Source organism: Engraulis encrasicolus, unplaced genomic scaffold, assembly GCF_034702125.1.
Source record: "Engraulis encrasicolus isolate BLACKSEA-1 unplaced genomic scaffold, IST_EnEncr_1.0 scaffold_37_np1212, whole genome shotgun sequence".
Lineage (NCBI taxonomy): Eukaryota > Metazoa > Chordata > Actinopteri > Clupeiformes > Engraulidae > Engraulis > Engraulis encrasicolus.
In genome coordinates this window covers 365768-385760 of record NW_026945676.1, presented here as the reverse complement: position 1 = coordinate 385760, position 19993 = coordinate 365768, and the positions used below count along the sequence as shown (strand labels likewise).

General features: G+C 41.3%; 1 protein-coding gene and 1 long non-coding RNA gene across 2 annotated transcripts in view; one reads left to right on the top strand and one right to left on the bottom strand.

Moving 5' to 3' along the window:
* The window catches only part of LOC134443876 (ubiquitin-conjugating enzyme E2 J2-like), a 22595-nt gene extending 3230 nt beyond the window's left edge, over nt 1-19365 (bottom strand). Inside the window, exons 1-5 of the mRNA XM_063193407.1 lie at nt 19247-19365; nt 11307-11437; nt 8250-8290; nt 7979-8081; nt 4135-4273 (exon numbers count right to left, since the gene is read on the bottom strand). Of these exons, the coding sequence (XP_063049477.1) occupies nt 4135-4273; nt 7979-8081; nt 8250-8290; nt 11307-11437 (414 nt within the window). The 5' untranslated portion in view covers nt 19247-19365. The remainder of the gene's footprint in view (nt 1-4134; nt 4274-7978; nt 8082-8249; nt 8291-11306; nt 11438-19246) is intronic.
* On the top strand, nt 12093-15273 carry LOC134443878 (uncharacterized). The gene is made up of 5 exons (XR_010033757.1): nt 12093-12195; nt 12406-13382; nt 13605-13699; nt 14056-14224; nt 14447-15273. It is a non-coding gene; the product is annotated as an uncharacterized LOC134443878 (long non-coding RNA).
* Nucleotides 19366-19993: the final 628 nt, after the last annotated feature.

Sequence of the window (19993 nt, the reverse complement as noted above, 5' to 3'; positions counted from 1 at the left end):
ATGTCTTGAAAGGCCAGCGTGTGTATTCTATATCAGTATATTACAGTTGAGTGGGATGTCTTGAAAGGCCAGCGTGTGTATTCTATATAAAACAGTATATTACAGATGTCTTGAAAGGCCAGCGTGTGTATTCTATAACAGTATATTACAGTATAGTGGGATGTCTTGAAAGGCCAGCGTGTGTATTCTATATCAGTATATTACAGATGTCTTGAAAGGCCAGCGTGTGTATTCTATATCAGTATATTACAGATGTCTTGAAAGGCCAGCGTGTGTATTCTATATATAACAGTATATTACAGATGTCTTGAAAGGCCAGCGTGTGTATTCTATATCAGTATATTACAGATGTCTTGAAAGGCCAGCGTGTGTATTCTATATATAACAGTATATTACAGATGTCTTGAAAGGCCAGCGTGTGTATTCTAGATCAGTATATTACAGTGTAGTGGGATGTCTTGAAAGGCCAGCATGTGTATTCTATATATAACAGTATATTACTTGAAAGGCCAGCGATTTCAGTCTAGAGGGATGTCTTGAAAGGCCAGCGTGTGTATTCCACATATAACAGTATATTTCAGTCTATAGTCCTGGACCAGCCCTGTAGACCCGTTCGCAATTTGGGATGTCTTGATGCTGCAGCGTGTGTATTCTATAACAGTATATTGCAGTCTAGAGGGATGTCTTGAAAGGCCAGCGTGTGTATTCTATATAAAACAGTATATTTCAGTCTACTGGGATGTCTTGAAAGGCCAGCGTGTGTATTCTATAACAGTATATTTCAGTCTAGAGGGATGTCTTGAAAGGCCAGCGTGTGTATTCTATAACAGTATATTCCAGTCTAGTGGGATGTCTTGAAAGGCCAGCGTGTGTATTCCATACAAAACAGTACATTACAGTCTACTGGGATGTCTTGAAAGGCCAGCGTGTGTATTCCATATATAACAGTACATTACAGTCTACTGGGATGTCTTGAAAGGCCAGCGTGTGTATTCCATATATAACAGTACATTACAGTCTACTGGGATGTCTTGAAAGGCCAGCGTGTGTATTCTATATCAGTATATTACAGTCTAGTGGGATGTCTTGAAAGGCCAGCGTGTGTATTCTATAACAGTATATTACTGTCTAGTGGGATGTCTTGATGCTGCAGCCCAGCATAACGAAACGCATGAAAGCTGTGATTAAAAAGCAGAAGCTTATTCCACCAAATACTGATTTCTGAACTCTTCCTAAGTTAAAGAAGCATTATTATTATACGGTTATGCTGTTATATATAGTGAACATAATTTAGTAATATCAGAAAAACTGACCATTTCGAGGTAGTTTCTCTGTTTTTTTCCGCGGCTGCATCAAATTTACAGTATTTTACCGTGTAGTCCAGGGGTGGGGAACATATGTTTCGAGGACCATTTGCGGCCCTTGAAGCCGTTTTATCCGGCCCTCGACATGTTTCATATGTAGCTGCATAGCATTAAAATAATGACATATTTTGTAACGGAGTCTTAGAAATTCCATTTGCAATACAATTAAGTTATATTCAGGGGACCTAGAGAAGGTGGGGTCTGTTGTAAAGGTGGCTGCCTTCAATACAGGCCTAAAGTGCAGGGGGAAATCATCTTCAATACAGGCCTAAAGTGCAGGGTGAAAATCCTCTTCAATACAGGCCTAAAGTGCAGGGGGAAATCATCTTCAATACAGGCCTAAAGTGCAGGGGGAAATCATCTTCAATACAGGCCTAAAGTGCAGGGGGGAAATCCTGGTTTGTGTTCATAGTATGGCCCTTGGAGCACTGTTACAGCCCTTGGAGCAATCTGAAGTTGCCCTTCGAATGAAAAAGGTTCCCCACCCCTGCTGTAGTCTGATGTCTCTATGCTGTCCAGTGTGGATCCCTTCTCCACCATGAAGCTGGGGAGTCTTTATTATATTATATTAACTATTACAGTATTACATATTACATATTACAGTATATTACCGTGTAGTCTGATGTCTCTATATTATATTATATTATATTACATTATATTATGTTATATTATGTTATGTTATACTATATTATATTACAGTATATTACCGTGTAGTCTGATGTCTCTATATTATATTATATTATATTATATTACATTATATTATGTTATATTATGTTATGTTATACTATATTATATTACAGTACATTACCGTGTAGTCTGATGTCTCTATATTATATTATATTATATTATATTATATTATATTATATTACAGTACATTACCGTGCAGTCTGATGTCTCTATATTATATTATATTACAGTACATTACCGTGTAGTCTGAGGTCTCTATATTATATTATATTATATTATATTATATTATATTATATTACAGTACATTACCGTGTAGTCTGATGTCTCTATATTATATTACAGTACATTACCGTGTAGTCTGATGTCTCTATATTATATTATACTATATTATATTATATTATATTATATTACAGTATATTACCGTGTAATCTGATGTCTCTATATTATATTACAGTATATTACAGTACATTACCGTGTAGTCTGATGTCTCTATATTATATTATATTATATTACAGTACATTACCGTGTAGTCTGATGTCTCTATATTATATTATATTATATTACAGTATATTACCGTGTAGTCTGAGGTCTCTATGCTCCCCAGTGTGGGTCCCTTCTCCACCATGAAGCTCAGGAGTCTTTATTATTATAATACATTATATGAACTATTACAGTATTACATATTACAGTATATTACCGTGTAGTCTGAGGTCTCTATATTATATTATATTATATTATATTACATTATATTATGTTATATTATGTTATGTTATACTATATTATATTACAGTATATTACCGTGTAGTCTGATGTCTCTATATTATATTATATTATATTATATTACATTATATTATGTTATATTATGTTATGTTATACTATATTATATTACAGTACATTACCGTGTAGTCTGATGTCTCTATATTATATTATATTATATTATATTATATTATATTACAGTACATTACCGTGCAGTCTGATGTCTCTATATTATATTATATTACAGTACATTACCGTGTAGTCTGAGGTCTCTATATTATATTATATTATATTATATTATATTATATTATATTACAGTACATTACCGTGTAGTCTGATGTCTCTATATTATATTACAGTACATTACCGTGTAGTCTGATGTCTATATTATATTATACTATATTATATTATATTATATTATATTATATTACAGTATATTACCGTGTAATCTGATGTCTCTATATTATATTACAGTATATTACAGTACATTACCGTGTAGTCTGATGTCTCTATATTATATTACAGTATATTACAGTACATTACCGTGTAGTCTGATGTCTCTATATTATATTATATTATATTACAGTACATTACCGTGTAGTCTGATGTCTCTATATTATATTATATTATATTACAGTACATTACCGTGTAGTCTGATGTCTCTATATTATATTGCACTATATTACAGTACATTACCGTGTAGTCTGATGTCTCTATATTATATTATATTATATTATATTACATTATATTATGTTATATTATGTTATGTTATACTATATTATATTACAGTACATTACCGTGTAGTCTGATGTCTCTATATTATATTATATTATATTATATTATACTATATTATATTACAGTACATTACCGTGCAGTCTGATGTCTCTATATTATATTATATTACAGTACATTACCGTGTAGTCTGAGGTCTCTATATTATATTATATTATATTATATTATATTATATTACAGTACATTACCGTGTAGTCTGATGTCTCTATATTATATTACAGTACATTACCGTGTAGTCTGATGTCTCTATATTATATTATACTATATTATATTATATTATATTATATTATATTACAGTATATTACCGTGTAATCTGATGTCTCTATATTATATTACAGTATATTACAGTACATTACCGTGTAGTCTGATGTCTCTATATTATATTACAGTATATTACAGTACATTACCGTGTAGTCTGATGTCTCTATATTATATTATATTATATTACAGTACATTACCGTGCAGTCTGATGTCTCTATATTATATTATATTACAGTCTGATGTCTCTATATTATATTATATTACAGTACATTACCGTGTAGTCTGAGGTCTCTATGCTCCCTAGTGTGGGTCCCTTCTCCACCATGAAGCTCAGGAGTCCCGTGAGGATGGTGGAGACGGACCAGGCCGGATTCCACGTGTCCGGATGGAAGTCAGTGATGGACAGACACAACCTACACACACACACACACACACACACACACACACACACACACACACACACACACACACACACACACACACACACACAGTAATTAATATCACCAGAAGACTTGGTAGATCGCGACAGACCATCAACTCCAAAAGAAGATCTCGGTTAAAAAAAAAGGTTGGGCGCCCCTGGTATAGTATTGTGTGGTGTTGTGTTATATAGGATGCTATAGTATGTGATTACCGTGTGGTGTTGTGTTATATAGGATGCTATAGTATGCGATTACCGTGTGGTGTTGTGTTATATAGGATGCTATAGTATATGATTACCGTGTGGTGTTGTGTTATATAGGATGGTATAGTACATGATTACCGTGTGGTGTTGTGTTCTATAGGGTGGTATAGTATGTGATTACCGTGTGGTGTTGTGTTATATAGGGTGCTATAGTATATGTTACCGTGTGGTGTTGTGTTATATAGGATGGTATAGTATGTGATTACCGTGTGGTGTTGTGTTATATAGGGTGCTACAGTATGTGATTACCGTGTGGTGTTGTGTTATATAGGGTGCTATGGTACATGATTACCGTGTGGTGTTGTGTTATATAGGGTGCTACAGTATATGATTACCGTGTGGTGTTGTGTTGTCTAGGATGGTATAGTATATCATACCTGCCAACCTTTGAAAAAAAAATTGAGTAGCAACTTATCGCGGCGCGGCAATTCACGGCGCAACAACTTGGCATGGCAAAGCAATGGGGTCGCCGGCGGGCCCATCTGAGAGGCTACTTTGTTTTGCATAGTCTGCCCTACACCTAGGGTTGCCAAATGTCAACAGGGAAGATATGAGACACTTCATTCAGGCAGGGGGGTCCTCCCCCAGAAAAAAAATGCTTTTCTTAGATGCAATTTCCTGCATTTTAATGCATTTTAGCCTAACATCCCATGTATCTGGCAAATAGTTTATCTTGCTCTTCACAGTACTTTGAACTACCATAATTTATTAAACTTTCATGAAAGATTTTTTTGTTTGTTTCACACCATAACACCAATAAAATTCTATGATATAGTGTGCTGGAATTCAGGCCTCTAAATTAACTTTACTGATCACCAGCCAATATTGTTGTTAATCTTACTAGTCAAACATACCACCAGTCTGGCCAGTAGGCCTAAGTGGCTATTAAGTTATCCTATGTACCAGCCAAACAGAGCATTTGGTCACTTGGGGGGTGTTAAGGAGCTGGAATTGAGTATGAAATTGAAGCATTTGCTGATTATTTTTTTGGCTGTAGAAGGTAAATGTAGGAAAATGTATAATTTGATCATAAAAATCACTGAAATGCCTAACAAAAAGTTGAATTGTAATGATTCTTACATCATCTCCCCCAATACTAATAAATGGTGATGTTGTCACCTACTGTGAAGAAGCATCAGCAGTAGAGAAAAAGATAAAGACAAGTGTTATCTAAGCTAGGATAATATCAGGTTAATATTATTACCTTGGGGGCTAACATCAAAATCACACTTTCAGTATTCATTCAGTGCAAAATGCGTCATGTAGTGGCTCTACTGAGGGACGGGGGCTTATGGCCAATGCGCTTGGAACTTGCACAGTACTTGAGGGGCATCGCTTCTTTTTTCACTTCTCTGCATAATAGTAGGCCTATCTACCCTCATCTGCCGTCATGAGTTGGCTATTGTTCACTGTTCGGCATATATATGATGATAGGATAATTGATTTTATTAATAGATTACCATACGTGATTACGGATAGTAGTCGTGGAGTGATGCATATTTGGTATGACGCCTGTTACACCTATTCAGAATGGGCCATGACTCAGGGGGGGAACAGTATTCCGGTGTCATGGTAGGTTACGGATGTAGACCTACTCCGAGCACAACCGTTAGAACTATTGCTTTATTTCCCCGAGTTAAAATGATCCGGCGCAAAGGGAAACCGAATTTAGTTTGCTGCTAATCTGCTAATTTATAGCGCGGTCATCGACACATTTTCTCATTCGGGAGTAATCTCGTTTCGGTCCAATATCAAAACAAGCAACAACATATTGCCGTCAAATACGGCGAAACATTGGGTGAATCATTACGACAGACCTCGGCCTTTATTTATTTTCATAAATTTAGGGATTTAGCAACTGGACGCAATTCACTATTCCCACAGGCTACCTTTCTCAAAGTCCATTTACCTTTGAAACGGTGATTTTGACGGTGCTCACTTGTAAAACTACAGCGACAGTACCAAGATGGATAATACATGATGACAGGAGGAGGGCACTTGTTTCAGAGATTATAGGAGTAGGCTAGGCCTACATTAACCAGTCTCTCTGCTTGTGTGATTAGATTTCGAAGCAAACTTTCTGTCGGCACGCAGCTGATGCCTAGGCTCGAGAGGAGCGCAGCATAACAAATGAAGACATCCAAACTAGCGCTCTGATTGGTCAATATTCCCCCCCACACGTTGCTGGCCAATGCAAAGGCCAGCGCGAGACAATTGCAAGCAGAGCCATGTCTACGGCTCTGTCTGGTTGCAAGTCTACAGAGCAATTTATAAGGGCCCATGAACACACTTTGCTATTGGTTTTTCTCGTATTTTGAAGTGACAGCGCCGTAGTTTGATGTCAAAATCCGTATCTGCTACACAAAATGCGTAATGGTCGGCAGGTATGGTATATGATTACCGTGTGGTGTTGTGTTATATAGGATGGTATAGTATGTGATTACCGTGTGGTGTTGTGTTATATAGGATGGTACAGTATGTGATTACCGTGTGGTGTTGTGTTATATAGGGTGCTACAGTATGTGATTACCGTGTGGTGTTGTGTTATATAGGATGGTACAGTATGTGACTACCGTGTGGTGTTGTGTTATATACGGTGGTATAGTATGTGATTACCGTGTGGTGTTGTGTAGTCTAGGATGGTATAGTCTGTGATTACCGTGTGGTGTTGTGTTATATAGGGTGCTACAGTATGTGATTACCGTGTGGTGTTGTTTTCTATAGGATGCTATAGTATATGATTACCGCGTGGTGTTGTGTTCTATAGGGTGGTACAGTATGTGATTACCGTGTGGTGTTGTGTTATATAGGATGGTATAGTATGTGATTACCGTGTGGTGTTGTGTTATATAGGGTGCTATAGTATATGATTACCGTGTGGTGTTGTGTTGTCTAGGATGGTATGGTACATAATTACCGTGTGGTGTTGTGTTATATAGGATGCTATGGTACATGATTACCGTGTGGTGTTGTGTTATATAGGCTGCTATAGTATGTGATTCCTGTGTGGTGTTGTGTAGTCTAGGATGGTATGGTATATGATTACCGTGTGGTGTTGTGTTGTCTAGGATGCTATAGTATATGATTCCCGTGTGGTGTTGTGTTATATAGGATGCTATAGTATATGATTACTGTGTGGTGTTGTGTTATATAGGATGCTATAGTATATGATTACTGTGTGGTGTTGTGTTGTCTAGGCTGATATAGTATGTGACTACCGTGTGGTGTTGTGTTGTCTAGGGTGCTATGGTACATGATTACCGTGTGGTGTTGCGTTGTCTAGGATGGTATAGTATGTGATTACCGTGTGGTGTTGTGTTATATAGGGTGCTATAGTCTGTGATTACCGTGTGGTGTTGTGTTATATAGGGTGCTATAGTATATGATTACCGTGTGGTGGTGTGTTATATAGGATGATACAGTATGTGATTACCGCGTGTTGCATTTGAATCGTCCGTTTGGCGTGATCATGTAAATGCTCGGAGGCTTGAAGGGAAACTCTCGAGGGAAGATCAGCTTCCCGTGGTAGTAGCCACCTGCACACACACACGCACACACAAGCACACACGTACACGCACACACACGCATGCACGCACGCACACACACACGCACACGCACACACACAATATTAATAGTTATGGTAATATAAAATATCAGTTTTACTACACAATATTAATATTAAACTAATGAAATATGTGCGTTACCTTCATAGGGGGTCTTCTCCGGCCCTCGGACCACATAATGCCTGAAACAACAGAGGACACAACAGTAAGACGTAGGGCTGTAACGATGACAACAGTAAGACGTAGGGCTGTAACAACAGTAAGACGTAGGGCTGTAACAACAGTAAGACGTAGGGCTGTAACAACAGGAGACACAACAGTAAGACGTAGGGTTGTAACAACAGTAAGACGTAGGGCTGTAACAACAGGAGACACAACAGTAAGACGTAGGGCTGTAACAACAGTAAGACGTAGGGCTGTAACAACAGAGGACACAACAGTAAGACGTAGGGCTGAAACAACAGAGGACACAACAGTAAGACGTAGGGCTGTAACAACAGAGGACACAACAGTAAGACGTAGGGCTGTAACGATGACAACAGTAAGACGTAGGGCTGTAACAACAGTAAGACGTAGGGCTGTAACAACAGTAAGACGTAGGGCTGTAACAACAGTAAGACGTAGGGCTGTAACGATGCACTCAACTCACGATTCGGTTCGCATTACGATTTTTGATCTACGGTTCGATACACTCCACGATTTCACATTTGCTAACATTATGAAATAATTTTTTTATAGTTTATGGGTAGAATAAGTTACAAGATATAATAATGATGATTTTAAGCTTGGAGGCACCATCACATCATATCATGTGGTAGTTTTCTGGTCTGAAGGGAAACAGAACTTTGAAAGGGCGCATCACGATACTTCCTTCTTGCAACACGATACAGTATCACGATACTGCCTTCTTGCAACACGATACAGTATCACGATACTGCCTTCTTGCAACACGATACAGTATCACGATACTGCCTTCTTGCAACACGATACAGTATCACGATACTGCCTTCTTGCAACACGATACAGTATCACGATACTGCCTTCTTGCAACACGATACAGTATCACGATACTGCCTTCTTGCAACACGATACAGTATCACGATACTGCCTTCTTGCAACACGATACAGTATCACGATACTGCCTTCTTGTATCACGATACAGTATCACGATACTGCCTTCTTGTATCACGATACAGTATCACGATACTGCCTTCTTGTATCACGATACAGTATCACGATACTGCCTTCTTGTATCACGATACAGTATCACGATACTGCCTTCTTGTATCACGATACAGTATCACGATACTGCCTTCTTGCAACACGATACAGTATCACGATACTGCCTTCTTGTATCACGATACAGTATCACGATACTGCCTTCTTGCAACACGATACAGTATCACGATACTGCCTTCTTGTATCACGATACAGTATCACGATACTGCCTTCTTGTATCACGATACAGTATCACGATACTGCCTTCTTGCATCACGATACAGTATCGTGGTTCTCGGTTCGATACAATATCGTTACAGCTCTAGTGAGACACCAATCGCATGACGACATGATGCCTGAAATAACAATAAGATGCATGACGACATGATGCCTGAAATAACAATAAGATGCGCGCACACACACACACACACACACACACACACACACACACACACACACACACACACACACACACACACACACACACACACACACACACACACACACACACATGATGCCTGAAATAACAATAAGATGCACGGGTGAGTTAAGAGGAGATAGCAGCAGTAGGGAACAGCATTCTAGGCACACACTCCAATTACAGTGTGTGTGTGTGTGTGTGGCATTACTCCAGTCTAACAGTATTGGGAGTGTGTGTGTGTGTGTGTGTGGCATTACTTCAGCCTAACTGTATAGTGTGTGTGTGTGAGAGTGTGAGTGTGTGTGTGTGTGTGTGTGTGTGGCATTACTTCAGCCTAACTGTATAGTGTGTGTGTGTGTGAGAGTGTGAGTGTGAGTGTGAGTGTGAGTGTGAGTGTGAGTGTGTGTGTGTGTGTGTGTGTGTGTGTGTGAGAGAGGGGGTGGGGGGTGCATTACTGCAGGCTAGCTGCTTATTGACACATTATTATTTCGCTTTACACAACAGCAGATTAGCTGATTAAATCATCTGCAAGAGGCTGAGAACCTGCCACAGGCCACACACACACACACACACACACACACACACACACACATTCAAGAGAGGCTGAGGAGGCGCGTACACACACACACACACACACACACACACACACACACACACACACACACACACACACACACACACACACACACACAAGGCTAAAGCATGTGCACTTGCTCATACGGGCACCGCTTGCACAGCAACACTTGCAGGTGAAAACTGAGCCCTAGGTCAGCGGTTCTTAACCTTTTCTCCTTAATGCACCTCCTTACCTGTGCCCAAGACAAGCCGCACACCCCAACCCAAACTTCTACATGAGACATTCTTCTTCTTGAGATTCTTGCTTGAGACATTAATGACAAATGGTTTTGATATGGCCAAAATATAATGTTCACTAACAAATTTTGGTCACAACAAGCTCAACACAACAAGCTCAGCACCCCTTGAAATCTCTGCGCGCACCCCGAGGGGGTGCCCGCACCCCAGGTTAAGAACCACTGCCCTAGACCACAGTAGACTAGTCAGGAGAGAGACAAGCTATACCCTCTACTGCTCTACAATATACTCCAATTAAGGGGGGAAATAATAATCGATAAGTATTGATGCAGCAATCCTACAGCCGCCAATCGAATCGCATCGTATCGTAACGTATCCTGGGGTGTTACTGTACCATTCTAGAATGTTAGAGGGAAGAGGTTGTGTTCTATACCGTACCATTCTAGAATGTTGGAGGGAAGGGGTTGTGTTCTATACTGTACCATTCTAGAATGCTGGAGGGAAGGGGTTGTGCTCCATACTGTACCATTCTAGAATGTTGGAGGGAAGGGGTTGTGTTCTATACCGTACCATTCTAGAATGCTGGAGGGAAGGGGTTGTGTTCTATACTGTACCATTCTAGAATGCTGGAGGGAAGGGGTTGTGCTCCATACCGTACCATTCTAGAATGTTGGAGGGAAGGGGTTGTGTTCTATACTGTACCATTCTAGAATGTTGGAGGGAAGGGGTTGTGTTCTATACTGTACCATTCTAGAATGTTGGAGGGGAGGGGTTCTGCGCAGATGTAAGGCACGGGGTCCTTCTTGATGCGCAGGTAGTCCTGCTTGAGCCGCTGGGTTGCTGTGGTGGGCGCCCTCTTACTGGCACTGCTGTTCATCTGGAGCAGAGAGAGAGAGACACGCACGCACGCACGCACGCACACACACACACACACACACACAGCCAAAAATAATCAAGGCATGCCATTTGTAAGTACATCATCTGGTAGACAGGGTCATATTGAGGGGCCATGGTGATTTGTAGGCCTGTATCTTCCTTCAAACTAAAACCAGAGGTGTCAAAATCTGCTTGTAAATTTTGTATGCAATTCACAGGCTTGAAAAGTGGGCATGGCACCCCGACTTTGGAGGGCTTCATCTCCGCAACCGTTGGACGTAGGGTGCTAATACTTGGTATTCTTTCAATTGACATCAAAAGGTACCTGTATGTGAGATGTCGGGTAAATCGGAGAGGGTCATGTGGGGAAGGCGTGTGAATTGACATGGAATGACCCAGCTATAGACCAGGTGAGGCCACTGTATATATAGGGCAGAGCCACAGGTCTCAAATCTACACGACATGACGATCACGACACACACTCTCAGTCATCACACCCCCCTCATCTGCCCCCCTGCCTGCCTGCCTGCCTCCCCCACTCAATATGGTCCAGCTGCGTCTTGTCCAGCTAATACCGCTACGCCCATTCCTCCTTACTAGACCGCCCTCACAGTAACGCCCCTTTGGCTGTTCAAGTTTCTTCTGAAGTCAGTGACATGCTGCCGAATGACAACACTTGTAAGCGCCGCGCGGGACTTATTAAAACGACTGGATGGATTTCGCTGGATGGATTTCGCTGCAGCGATCACTCAACTGTCGGTAAGATTTCGAATAAAATGCATGAATATACATAACGGTTACTTTACGAGTTGACTTAGTCGGAGTGCGAACAGAAAGTCGGAGGTGTCATATTTGTTCAACCTGGTGTTAAACGTAATTTCAATTCTTGACCAGTGCATGTAAAGAAATTGTAAATAAAACCGACTTGATGTAGTAGTGCTAAAAATAAACCTTTATATTTTCTCTTAGTGAACTTCTCAAAATATATGGGCTAATGTAGATACCACTTGGGATGGGTTTATCGTTACCTATTGTTTCTGATGGGGCGTTAATTGGTGTGGCACCCGGAACTCTTCCTCACTTCGGGTAGATTGGCAAGGGGTAAGCTGTGTTTTTTTCCCTCCGTGTCACAAACTATTTAATGATGTTTCTGTACTTTAATTTCTCTGCTACTTTATTGATCTTTGATGGAAAGATATTCTGTTACGTTTGTGTTGATATTTTCGTTGTAATTTTCGCTCAAAGTATGTACATTAGCGCCATTAATGTCCGCGATCGTTATGAAGTTAACAGGTGCTAACGAGCAGATTGGGAAGTAAATAAATGCTACTGGATCGAGGCCCCTCATCTCTCCTGCCTCTTCAATCATCCAAAGACTGTTTAGTCTGTTATTTTAATGTAATGGTCGGTTCATTGACTTGACTTGTCATTGGGTCTGATTTTAAATGTGCCATATAGTTCAATGTGGGAGCAGGTTCACACACTAAATAAGACACTAAGGTCAAGCACAAGCAGATTTTTTGTTTTATTTTTCTCAGAGCAGAGTAGAGCAGATGTTTCAGGTTGCTGCCATCAGAGAGCAGTGACTTGACCTCAGTGTCTTATTTAGTGTACTACTCCCACATTGAACTCTACTTTTTGGGTCCACGCACCTACTTATTTCTAAACATCTAGAGTGCAACAATACCCATGCCTCCTAATGTGCCATATAACCTGTATCTCGCCTATTGTGTGTGTGTGTGTGTGTGTGTGTGTGTGTGTGTGTGTGTGTGTGTGTGTGTGTGTGTGTGTGTGTGAGTGTTCGTGAATGTGTTCACGCAGATATAAGAAGTTGGGGTTGGGGTTGATGATCCACATGATGTGACGTGATGGACCAGGACAGCTCTGGACCTCCTGACTGGCAGCTCCATCCTCAACCTCCCTTCCTGTCCTTCACACATGTGCAGGTAAGGCCAATTTTTTAAAAACTCACTGCATTGTCTGAGGCAAAAGTAGGAGAAAAGGAGTGAGTGAGTGAGAACCCGGCCATTACATGTGATGTGACCCTTAAAGGGCGTGTGTGTGTCCTAGAACCAAGACAGTGGCAGTGTGTGTCTGTCTGTCTTTGGTTAAGGATATTTTTAAGATACTACCTTGTTGTGTTAACATTATTTTGCTATTTCTGACAGGCAGAGGCAGTTTTCTGAAGGATGGTTAATGTCAGTATCAACATGTTGTGATGGAGGCTTCCACCTGAGCTGAACACAGAAACTTGCACACAGTGGTGAGTAAAACACTGAATCTGTTTTGTTCTGCACTAGACCAATAAGTATTTCATATAGTAATTCCTTTCTGTGCTGTGTTTATTTATTGAAAAAAAATGTGGATAGAGGATAATACAAAACACTGGCACTGTAGTGATCCCTGCACAGGCCAGAAGCTGTGTATCTCTTCAGCCTGGTGTTCTGCATTAAAATGATGGGTGTGATTTTTATGTAGTGTATTCTATGTATCCCTCTCGTGTGTGTGTGTGTGTGTGTGTGTGTGTGTGTGTGTGTGTGTGTGTGTGTGTGTGTGTGTGTGTGTGTGTGTGTGTGTGTGTGTGTGTGTGTGTGTGTTTGTTTGTGTGCATGCGTGCAGATGGAAGCAGTCGTTCCTGTTCAGCATTGATATGCCGGTAATGGGTTTGATGAGCCACAGCGTGGTGATGGGCAATCAGCATCAGGACCAGGGCCGCTCACAAGGAGAACCTCCTGCCCTGCCTCTTCATCCTCAACCTCCAATCTTCCTGCTCTTCACACATGTGCAGGTGAGGACAACCTCTAAAATGCACACTTGACTTGAGGCAAAGGGGGGAGAATAGGCGTGCATGCATGCACGTGCACCAAACTTTAAGACAGTAGCAGTGTGTGGGGGGGGCATGTGCACAAGCATATGCACATGCTCATGTCATGTCCTTCTGTAGGTAGATAGGGGTTGGTTGTTTTTGTCTTAATTGTCATTCATAACATTAACATGCCTTTTTTGACAGGCACAGAGCCAGTTTTCAGAGGGAGGGCTGATGACACCAGCAACTTCGGATCTGAACCTGATCAACCCAGCACCAACCACTGTGCCGCTCCTCCTCTGCCAACTGCACCACATGGCTCCACCATCTCAAAAAGGCACAGACACTACTCCACTTCCTGCGAAGGATGAGAGAAGAGCCGACCTCCCCACAACGGCACTCACCACCTTCTACAGGGGTGTCATTGAGAGCATCCTGACCAGCAGCCTCTCTGTCTGGCATGGCAGCCGTCAAGCTGAAGACTAGAAGGCAGTACAGAGAGTGGTGAGGACAGCAGAAAAGCTCATAAGATCACCCCTACCTGTTCTCCCTACTACCATCAGGGAAGCGCTAGCCCAGCATGCGGTGCTGCAAAAGCACACTGGGAAACGACTTCTTTCCACAAGCCATCAGACTCCTCAACGCACTGAAGAAAACCACATGAATAACCAAGGACACGGGAGAATATTCCATGAACACTTCTTTCACCATGCCACTTACACTTTACTCATTGCACCTTGTATACAGCATCTTCACACCACCTGTATGAACTCCTCCTGCCGTGTGTGTGTGTCCACTGTGTTTGTGTATTTATTGTCCATCAGTATGTTAATCTTATTATTGCACACTGTTTGGGTGTCTGTATTTATAGTATGTATCAGTCTATATTTAATGCCAATGCCTTATTTTTAGTTATTAGTTAAATGCACATTGGAGACTGGTCAAACACAATTTCAAACTTTGTGTTAACTCTCTTGTTGACCGTTCACACTTCATAGTGTAAAAGTAAACAGAAATAAATTCACATTTCATTCCTGTTTCGTTCACTTCTTTCAGCAATGTATGTGGCCTACATGCAGGGAAGCTGACGGGGGACAAAGGGGTCCGTTGACCTGGGCCCAGTGAGACGAGGGGTCCAGGAATGGGTCCTCATTACATTGTATGTAGTCTATGTATTGAGTGGGGGGCCCTTTCAGATGACTTTGTCCTGGGCAAAGCCAAAGCTGTCAGCGGCCCTGATTATGTATGCACAAACACTGGTTATGATGGTAGGAACATTTTTCTCTGTTTTCTGATGGCCTTTGAATTAAGACAGGCCAATCTGGAACCTCTCCTGGATAAAGAGGTAAGCTTCAATGGTGTGGTCACTCCTAAATCATAGACAGACATGGAGTATGGTAGGCCTATGGTAATGAAGAAATCGTTTTCTCCAATAAAACAAACAAATAGCCTATTGCTATTTCAAATACTATTTCATATTTTTTCATTAATATCTGCTCTTTTCAAGCTGGCCACATAACTGTGGTGAGGTGACACTCATTAGGCCTACTTCAAAAAGTCGGGAATGTGTTGCTGATGTACATCGTACAACTTTTCTAAGTAGCCTATATCATGTCTTACCAAGTGAACAACCTCGCCTAAAAGGGTTTTTTAATTATTATTTGTCGGGGTGTGTTCATATCTTGGAAAGGATAAATCTGTGGTTTAATCATATAGCCTACCCAGTGTTAACAGTGACCTCGATACACACAGCTAGGAGAGGTAATACCAACGCATTGACAGTATATATTTAGGCAATATATACAGTATTTACTGTCAATGTGTCAACGTTGTGTTGAAATCAAAGCATTTTGGCGACCTGATACGTTATGACAAATCTGTGCATAGCGACACGAGTTCTAAACAGTAGGCTACAATGTCCGAGGTACGGGAAGACAAAGCAAAATACATATTGGGATTAGAAAACGTGTGATTTATCTCACTTTCTTACATAAATTGTTGAGAATATTATGTCAGTGGAATGTTCAGTGAAACGTTTCTCTGGAAGATAACAATTTGCACGGGATATCTTTGAAAACATGGAGCCTTCATCCGGAAATGGCCTTGAAAATGACATCATGCAGTATCCCTTCACGATTGGCCAATACGGCAAATGCCGGGAACGCCCATGGGCGTGCTTGCATTAGGGGTGGAACTGTTTTACTGCAGCTGGACCCTTCTCGCCCCCCTGCCTGCCTGCCCCCCCCCCCCCCCCCCCCCCCCCCCTGCCCCCCCTGCCTGCCTGTGCTGCCCACCGACCCTCCGCTACAGCTGTGACAGGGGAGCTGGTGGGTCCATGACGTTCAGTAGCAGCACACGTCAGGGTTGAGCAACCATATTCTGCTGATGTCATCACACCCTCCTCATCTGCCCCCCCTGCCCCCCCTGTAGTGTTGTTAAGGCTGTTCACTGTGTGTTCTTTTATTAGTCCAGAGGGACATTAAGTCACTCTGACATTCAGTCTGTCTGACAGTTTCCATATACACAAATACAAAATATACACTGACATAACATAATACACATCCTTGCACATTGCAGTAAACGTACTTCAAACATTTGAGTATAGCAATAATTAGCCTTATATCAGTTGACATGCACACTCCAACGTTCTCTCTCTCTCTCTCTCTCTTAAACACACACACACACACACACACACACACACACACACACACACACACACACACACACACACACACACACACACACACACACTCACACACACACTGCCCCCCCTGCCCCCATGACGTTCAGTAGCAGCACACGTCAGGGTGGAGCAACCATATTCTGCTGATGTCTTAGTGTTTTATCTAAGAAGCGTTTTCATTGCAGTACATTAGCTACCATCTACCACCATACTGACTAATTCATGTATGGGCCTTAGCTGAGGTTGTACCACCTGACCTAAGTTAGTGTCTGAGCCCAGACAAACCTCACTGACCCTAGTAGCCCAAATGGAGCAGGACACACACACACACACACACACACACACACACACACACACACACACACACACACACACACACACACACACACACACACACACACACACACACAGCAGATCACAGCAGTGTGTTGTAGTTGTGGGTCAATGGCTGTTATGTGTGTATCAGTTCAACCTGGCCACTAGGTTAGATGCAACACTGATAATCCCACAGCTATACGGTGTGTGCGTGTGTGTGTGTGTGTGTGTGTGAGTGTGTGTGTGTGTGTGTGTGTGTGTGTGTGTGTGTGTGTGTGTGTGTCAGACTTAATGTCCCTCTGGACTAATAAAAGAACACACAGTGAACAGCCTTAACAACACTACTGTTAACTAACTAACAAGGCCACTGCAACCATCTTGTCAATATGCTTTCCATCATCACGTATATGTTCATTTAAAATATGGCAAGTAAATGACGGAAACTGTTGCAAAGCAAAGGCATGTTGTTTCTGCGCAAACAGTTGAGGGCCACAACACATTACAGCCTCAATTAGAAGACACGATTCCACAACAGCATGGAGTGTAGTGTTTCAGTGTTCAGTGTCAAACACACACACACACACACACACACACACACACACACACACACACACACCCCTATTCCACATACCCTCAATAGCATTCGCCGTTATGGCCCCCCAGGACACACATCACGCTTCGATAACAAACGCCACTAGTGGCGATGTACCCAAACGCCACAATAATAAACATGACGTGTGTTTACAGGACTGACGTAGCCAAAGGTTGTGGCCAGCTTTCTGGCATGTAGGTGACACAATTACACCCTAGCTGACATCCACAAGACACTGGCAATCGTAGTACACACACGAAAACACAAAACACATTAAATAACGAACTGATTTTATGTTGTGTGAGGGTTTGTGTAGTGGTCAGCAGCACCTTGACAGGATTAATACTAGGTTAGTTCTAAGCGAGGTCGTTCTTCTTGCACGCAGTTAGCCAACAGCCCAGTTGACAGAAGTGCCATCTGTCCAGGATTGTCCTGATTGTCCAGGATTTTAATGACCTGTCCTGTCCAAGAAATATATACACATACTTTCCTGGACAATGGAATGAAGGATACCATTGTTTACAGACCAAAGTGTCGATTGAGTTTGAAATGTCCAGGATTTTTTTCAGACAGAGGTGGCAACCCTAGTTGACAGCTACAAGACAGCCCAGTATGCTAACTGGTTAACTAGGCTAGATGTATGATGTTCATTATGTCTTGGGGTTATATAAATATTCATGTTCTTTTGTTTCAGACATGTAAAAGTGTCTTATCTTTTACCTGACATGTCTGAAACAAAATAGCTTTAATATGTGGTTAGAAACTGGACTGTCTCTCCTGGCTAACCAAGCTAGCACTAAGCCAACCAGCTGGAAATAAGAGACGTGAAGTTGAGTTGAGCCTTTATTTACTTTAACCGGTGAGCAACCGCCTTTCACTCATCTACTGCAAGCAAATAAAAACGGTCTCTGATATATATTGTACATGGCTGGAAACATCTAAGCGTTTAAGTAAACGTGCTGTCTGAAACGAAACCCAAACAAAACCTATGCAATGTCGGAATGCTATCCTAGTTAGCTGAAGCTAACGGCTAGCTAGCACTGCCACTTCCTCAGCTAATGTTAGCTAGCATAGCAGTTAGCGTAGGAGCTTTAAATTACAATGTATTGACCACTTAGCTGCCAGATTTACAGTCTCACAAGGACCAATAATACAATCAATTTAGCACGACTACAAGGGCAGTGTATCTTCTATATGTGACAACGGGCTGTCCAAGGCACATTGAACCAGACAGATAACATCCCTACCTCGACTTCAGAGCTGCTGTTTCACAGAAACTGATAGTTGGAAGGCTAACTATGTTTAGCTCCCTGGAATTAACGTTGCTTGATGCAACGACAGTTAGTAAAATGCATTCACTGTGGTTATGGGGCATGTAATAAAAGCTGTAATACATAGCACTACGTCTCATTACCTTTCCAGATTCCAGAAAGAAGTCTGTAGATGGGTAGTCCAAGCGCCAGACTATATGAAATCAAATCCAAATGCGAGGCCCAAAATATACACAACACACTGCAAAGCAAAGAACTTCCCCACTGTAATTCCAGTTAATTTCTCACTCCCACCGCTAGAGGGGGGTGTTTCTACTTTCTACAGCAATGGGCCAGTTACTACATCATTTCTGATGTAAGGAGATTACAAAAATATCTAGTTCCATTGTTTTCAGAAAAGTGGCCTGCAGGTTTAGACAAAAAAATACAAAGAATAAGAGGCTTTTGCGTCATTGCCTGCCTGGAAAGAGTAAGCAGCAGGGAACGCTTTGAACTCAAGCCCCCAAGATACAGTTTCTAGGCCTATAGTCTTTTCATGTAGGCCTACTCACCAGACTCACCAGAGTTGTAGGCCTATTCATGGCTTTTTCTTTCTTTCTTTTTTTGAAACTCTGTTTTGTTTTATTTTTGTTTTTCAATCTGTTCATGTGTCTTGTTTTATTATTGCTACATTGTCCTTGAGTGTTTTGAAATGCACCTTTAAATAAAATGTAGCCTATTATTAGGCCTATTATTATTATTATTATTATTATTATTATTATTATTATTATTATTATGCCTACACAAGGTGGTGTAGAAACTACACAGCCATAGCCAGGGGTGTCGTTCAGGGGGTTAAGTGTGACTCAGACACCAGGGCCCTTTGTATATAAGGGGCCCACACACAGTCA